The sequence below is a fragment of the Eleginops maclovinus genome, chromosome 16 (assembly GCF_036324505.1).
Source record: "Eleginops maclovinus isolate JMC-PN-2008 ecotype Puerto Natales chromosome 16, JC_Emac_rtc_rv5, whole genome shotgun sequence".
NCBI classification, from domain to species: Eukaryota; Metazoa; Chordata; class Actinopteri; order Perciformes; family Eleginopidae; genus Eleginops; species Eleginops maclovinus.
In genome coordinates, this window is record NC_086364.1 from 330,729 (window position 1) to 336,947 (window position 6,219).

Sequence of the window (6,219 nt, forward strand, 5' to 3'; positions counted from 1 at the left end):
TAAATTTAAGACCTTCACGAAGTATTAAAAAAAAAGAAATAACAAAGCCAGATTGCCGTCAATTTACATTTATTGTCAATGAAACAAACATATTATTTACATTATTTACATGCTTTTAAGCTCTGCACTTTTGGTGGCAATTTCATCCCCCAGAACCTTAAGCTGGGAGAGCTTGTCTTTGGCAGCCCTCCTCAGAGCATTTGATTTTGAAATCAGATGTGCCATTTTGCTCCCAGCCTTGCCCTCTGCTTGCTCTGCCAACTCATCTGCCTCTTTGCCCAGGCTCTCAGTAACTTTATGTAGACTGTCCCTCTTGACTTTCAGGTCTTGTAACTGCTCCTCCGCGTGTGCCCTTTTCTTCCCTTGTGTCTCTGTCTCCTTCTTCTTCCTCTGTTCGTCCAAATGCACACGGTACCGTGACCTGGCAGCCATGACAGATTTCATTAGGTCAGGTGTAAGTGGAACCTTGGTAACGCCCCCATGTATTGCAACGTAGTCGTAAACAAGCCTGTGTGCGACCAATGTTTCTTCTTGCATATTCTCCGTCTCGATCTCTTTGTTCACTGAGAAGCCTCTCTCTACAGACGCCTGACTATGAGAAAGCAGAAGGGTCTTGCAAAACGCCCAAAGATCTGGGTATGCCTTGCCGATGAAGCCATGAAGGAAGACATCTAGCCTCTTTTGCATTGGCTTGAAGGAGATGAAATCTTCATGCCTGCACTCCACAGACAACGCAGCATCGAACTGTTGGAGAATGGTGTCCCCTGAGACAAAAAGATGTAAAAATAAATTTACTTATGGCTTCCATTTAGTCATCACCATTGTGGCTTTCCTTACAGCTCTGTGGGGGTACAGTCTTTAAACCACACAAAACGGGTGCATGGAAATGATTTGCTGGAGTAACCTAACTTAAGAGATCTACACTCAAATATATTGTGATCATATTTTGACATACAATAAATACTGATCAGTTGCTAAATGCAGATGCTAAATATAATATACAAGATTATCTGAAAGTGGCATGCATAATTTTCCTCAGCCCTTTCTAGAACTCCTAGTACCAGCACAAACTCCTCCTGCCAGCTGCCTGTTGAGCAGAAATGTCTGCACAAGTCCCTTCATCTTTGCCTTGCAGCCGTCTGGATCACTGCTCATCACTGTGGGGTCTAGACAATCCATCTGCCTAACGGTACTGTACTTAAGAGGACTCTTCTCCTGTACTTTCTTCACCATGCTTGAGAGTCCTTGCATGCAGTCCCTTTTAAATTCAAGAATCCTGAGGTCTGAACTTTTGCTGTTCTGTACAGAGAAATGCGAAAGGAATGTAAGCAAAAATGCTGTACACATGGGCTTCCCCCTGATAATCTTTGACATTAAGCTATTAGTACCTTGAGGGCCTCCTCAGCACCCAAGCCAATATCAACACAGTGCACCGGCATCAAGATATTCTTGTCACCTATGTCCAGTTTGGTAAGCTGGGCTGTGGTGATGTCCTGCAGAACCTCTCGTTTCACGAAACGACGCATCAGACTCTGTTGGACGATAACAAAAGAAACATTTCAATTACATAATTACTTTGCAAAATACTGTGTACCATTTTGACTGTTGTAGATTTGCTGTGAATGTGTCTTTGTTCACAACTGTATTTGTGTAATTACAGGCCTACATAATGCTTTACTTTTGAGCTGGCGGTGTAATGGGGTGGGTGGGTGGGCTGGCATCATAACCACACCAAAACTCTCAAAATCAATATAATGCAATCATAAAATCCATACATCCATTTCATGACAGTTTCCTAAATAATGTTCTGCTCATTAGAAAAGGCATTACCTTGATCAACTCTGCCAGATCTTTGCCTAGGTAAGGCATCACCGGCTCCTCAGTCTGGTACTTCCTTAAAAACGGATCAAATAGCTGGGCGATGCTCCTGAAAAACTGCAGCTTAGGTAGAGTCAGGGGATCTTTCTGGGCTTCTTCGATTACAGCAAAGCTTCAAGTGCCAGGATTTGGAAGCTCCTTTCTCCTCACAGCATTGGTGTACACCAGCATAGATGACCAGATATCCAACGCTCGTATCACGACAGGCAGGTTTTCCAGCCATCGGTGCCCACACCATGCCAACGGGAAGCGGGTAGACCTGGTGGTCTTCTCGTAGTCCTCTCGTCTTGCAGGAACATTATGCAACAATGTGTGCAAGGCCCTGAGGATCTTGTCCACCTGCCACGATGAGAAGCCTGTTTTAAAGGCATTGTGTACGGTGTGTAACCCGCAGCTACCAACAGATATGAGCTGAGAACCAGCGTACAGGTCAGCATATTCCGCCTGGAACAGCTCAAAGAACTTAAAATTTACATTTGGACCATCCATTGAGATCGAAATCAGCTTGCTGAGGTCCAGGTGGCCCGCACATTCCTAAGGGAAGGAAACAAATCAACCAGTCAATTAAATTAGCATATATTTAAACAACAAAATCACACACACAGGCAATAGTTATGTGCAGCTAGCATACAAATAAGTAATGGGAGCAGAATGTAAAGGTTGGGCAATGAAAAGGAGGCATGTACAAATTATGATTAAGAGAAGGCAATTTAATACACAGATGTCCTCATTCATTCTCTCACACAGCAATTGCAGAGCACTACTTCAGAAAATGAATAAACCAAATCTCCCAATGATCAAAATATTTTCACTAAGAAACGTTTGGACATGGTGACAGAGACAACTGTATATGCGGATCAGACGCGCAGCCACACACCTTCCGATTTTAAATGGAGCCCCTTTTCATAACAGGAGATGAAATCGTTCGTCGGTCTTTGCATTACGTTTGGGATCATAAAACTACCGCAACACGGAAGTTGTATGATCCCTGCCGTAATGCAGAGACCGACGAATAACATACATCCCCAACAATGACAAATCAACTATGCTGCGTTACGCAGCAACCGACATCTGGGGCCATGTTGTTGTTATGCAACAACCGGTGCTGGGGGCAATGTTGCGTTACGATAAACCCGGTGTGACAGCTGGCTACCCCGTAACAAGATGTTACTCCAGATGTAAGAAACGCAGCGATTGGCCAAAAGTACTTCTATTAATTTTAATGAAGAGTGACATTTTTACGACCAATCAGTGGATAAAAATAATACAAAAAAAGCACTTACTTTGATCTCCTTCAGCAAGTCGTTTGCTGTGGCATGGCCCATAAATTGTGAGCCCAGGTACCGGGACTGTACCTGGCCGTCATCCCAGTACCTTACGTGAAGGTCCAGTTGCTTCCTCTTTGTTGCGTGGTTAAGACTTTCGTCAAACATAATGACGAAGGGCCCGGTCACCTTTGAGATAAGCTCTTTTTTGACGAACTCTGCCACTCCAAATCAGAGTATGTACGACGTCTTGTCTCTCCCGCATTGGAATGTTTTGGCAACTGTGGAGTCGGGGAACATCGCTTGGAAAAGCTCTCCGATGCCGTCATTGGATCTGCATGACTGGTGTTTAGCCACTGTGTTAAGCGCCCACAGAACTTCTGCCTTCATTGTATCAGTGGAGCCCAATAGATCACGAATATTACCCGTATTATTTATTGACGATGTGCTGCTTGCTACTGAACAGAACTGGGCAATTCCATGGGAATTGCGTGCTGCATTTGCCGACTCCTGGTGTTTGCTGGATTTTGTGTGAGACTCCAGTGCCTTGATGCCCAGGGTCCCGAGTTTAAGAGTTCTTTTGCAAAACGTGCAGTATGCCTCACTGTCATCAGCGGGAACGCGTTTCAGCCAGTCTGCAAATTGCCCTATTGAGAGCCAATTGTCGTTGAATTTACATTTACCCATCCTTTTTTTTAACTTTCTCCTGCCATTCGGACGTTATCCTACTTCGTAACTATTCCCGCCTTGCTCGCACACAGAGAATCAAAATACTTGCTGCTGCATCCTGTGACGACAGTACATTTCCGTTTCACATCTGTAGTTTTATTATTGTACGTTCCACTAACAGCACATGTCATGTAGAACTACACGGACCATAACTGCCACCATAACAGAAAAAGAAAAAAACAGAACGGCGTGGAAAAGGACGTAAAAACAAAACAAACAAAAAAAATAATCCTTTGTCGATATTTTGCATTGACACGTAGGTCTTAAATTACTCAAACCCAATTTTAGACTTACACTGCGAAATATCTCTATATTTTAGACTTTTTTAGGCCTTAAATTGAAAATGTGTAATTTTAGACTTTTTTAGACTTTTTAAGACCCCGCGGACACCCTGTTCCCTGCTGTGCTAGGCTCGCTAGCGTTGGAGTTGGTCGTTCCCTTTTCAAGATGTGTAGCTTTACTTGAAAAGTTCGTTTTGAAAATGGCGTTGTAATTATATCTTCGACCAAATTGATCTCTTCTCCTCCTTCAGCCATTGTGGGTTGAAAAAAATAGCTTGTAGAAATCTACACAAATTAGCTCGCTCAAGTTCTAGTTCTGTTTGCTAGCTTTGCCCATAGACTGTATGGCTCTGCCTACTGCCTAGCTCTGCCTCTCAATAGTGCGTATCCAATCAGAAGATGTGCATGTGCTAACGTTAGCGTACGCCTGCTTCCTGGCCCGTTTTCGCCACCTCGAAATCTGATTGGTTAACGCCACAGTTTTGTTTGCGTTCACTTTAAGCTTACAGCCGCCCGCACTGTTGATTCTGAAGGCCTAAGGACAGATTTCTTTGACCCTAGCAACACATAATGGCTGAAATATGATTGGATAAAAGCTCTAACATAAAGGCCAGCCCTCCAAATCTCGTTCTGAGGCTGGAAGCAGCGCAGCCAAGACGAACTCTATAAAATGAAGAGAATAGACTATGGGGAATAATTTAATACGTATTTGTGGAAAAAATATATAAAAATTTATTTATATTCTGATGATGTTTAGGCCAGCAGAGAAGGCCTTGCTAGCCCTGACGGCCCACCACTGATATATATATATGTTATATATGTACTATAAACAGATGTGAGTAGACATTCACAGAGCTCAGGAGTTCAGCAGTCTTATAGCCTGTGGTAAAAAACTGTCTCTGAGTCTGGTGGTCTTGGTCCGGATGCTGCGGTACCGTCTGCCAGACGGCAGCAGACAGAACAGATTGTTGCTGGGGTGATGGGGGTCCTTTAATATCCTACCGGCCTTCTTCCTACACCGCTGGGTGTAGAGGTCCTCCATGGATAGCAGCTCCGTCCTGGTGATGTGCTGAGCAGTTTTCACCACCCTCTGTAGAGTCATACGGTTGAGGGCGGTGCAACTGCCATACCAGGCGGTGATGCAGCCAGTCAGGATACTCTCGATGGTGCACTTATAGAAGTTGCAGAGTATCCTGGAGTCCATGTTGAACTTCCGCTGCCTGCGGAGGAAGAAGAGCCGTTGTCGAGCCGTCTTGGATATTTTAGTGAATAATAAAGTTTTTCCATTTATACCAACATTTTGCTGCCAATTCGGGCGGACAGCCCGGGAGCAAGGCAGACGAGGGAACACTGGGGGCCGGAGACAGGGGCGAAGGCCGAGGCTAGGGAACTCTGGGGGGCGGAGACAGGGGCGGAAACAGGGCCGGCGACGAAGATGGAGCCAAAGACGGGCCGAAGGCCGCGACGGGGACACATTGGGGAATGGGCAAGAGGGCGACGAGATGCCTCTGGACGACAGCGAGACGCTTCTGGAAGACGGGCAGGAGGGTGACGAGAAGCCTCTGGAGGAAGGGTTGGAAGACGGCGAGACGCCTCTGGAGGACGGGCTGGAAGACGGCGAGACGCCTCAGGAGGACGGCGAGATGCCTTTGGAGGTCAGGCCGGAGGACGACAGGACCATGATCGAGGACGGCGTAGGCAGCGGTGGGACCCCTCTAGAGGGCTGCGGGACCGCTCCGGAGGACCTTGGAGCAGGAGCAGACGTTGGCAGGACCCCCATCGGAACAGGTGACGGCAGGAACCCCAACGGAGCAGGTGCAGGTGTTGGCGGGTTCCCCATCAGAACAGGTGACGGTGGGACTCCAAACGGAAAAGGTGTTGGTGGGACCCCCAACGGGACAGGTGACGGCAGGACCCCCAACAGAGCAGGACATGATGTCAGCTGGACCACCAGCAGAACAGGTCTCCACGGGACCCCAAACAGGACAGGAGCAGGTGTTGGCGAGACCCCCATCGGAACAGGTGACGGCAGGACCCCCAACGTAGCAGGAACAGGTGTTGGCGGG

At 46.6% G+C, this 6,219-nt stretch overlaps 1 protein-coding gene across 1 annotated transcript; it reads right to left on the bottom strand.

Moving 5' to 3' along the window:
- Positions 1-105: 105 nt before the first annotated feature.
- Positions 106-3,118, bottom strand: LOC134877969 (uncharacterized). Its single transcript, XM_063903695.1, has 4 exons — positions 1,831-3,118; positions 1,389-1,532; positions 1,062-1,299; positions 106-764 (listed from the first exon to the last, which is right to left on the bottom strand). Exons 1-4 carry the CDS (start codon positions 1,867-1,869, stop codon positions 106-108), a joined length of 1,080 nt encoding a protein of 359 aa, XP_063759765.1. The 5' UTR covers positions 1,870-3,118.
- Between the last annotated feature and the right edge of the window lie 3,101 nt (positions 3,119-6,219).

Excerpts from the sequence above, each read along its gene's own strand:
- LOC134877969 (XM_063903695.1), bottom strand. The coding sequence starts at position 1,869 with ATGCCTTACCTAGGCAAAGATCTGGCAGAGTTGATCAAG. Across the intron at positions 1,533-1,830 it reads ATCTGGCAGAGTTGATCAAG|AGTCTGATGCGTCGTTTCGT; the intron begins GTAATGCCTTTT and ends ATCGTCCAACAG. Across the intron at positions 765-1,061 it reads GGCAGGAGGAGTTTGTGCTG|GGGACACCATTCTCCAACAG; the intron begins GTACTAGGAGTT and ends TTTTTGTCTCAG.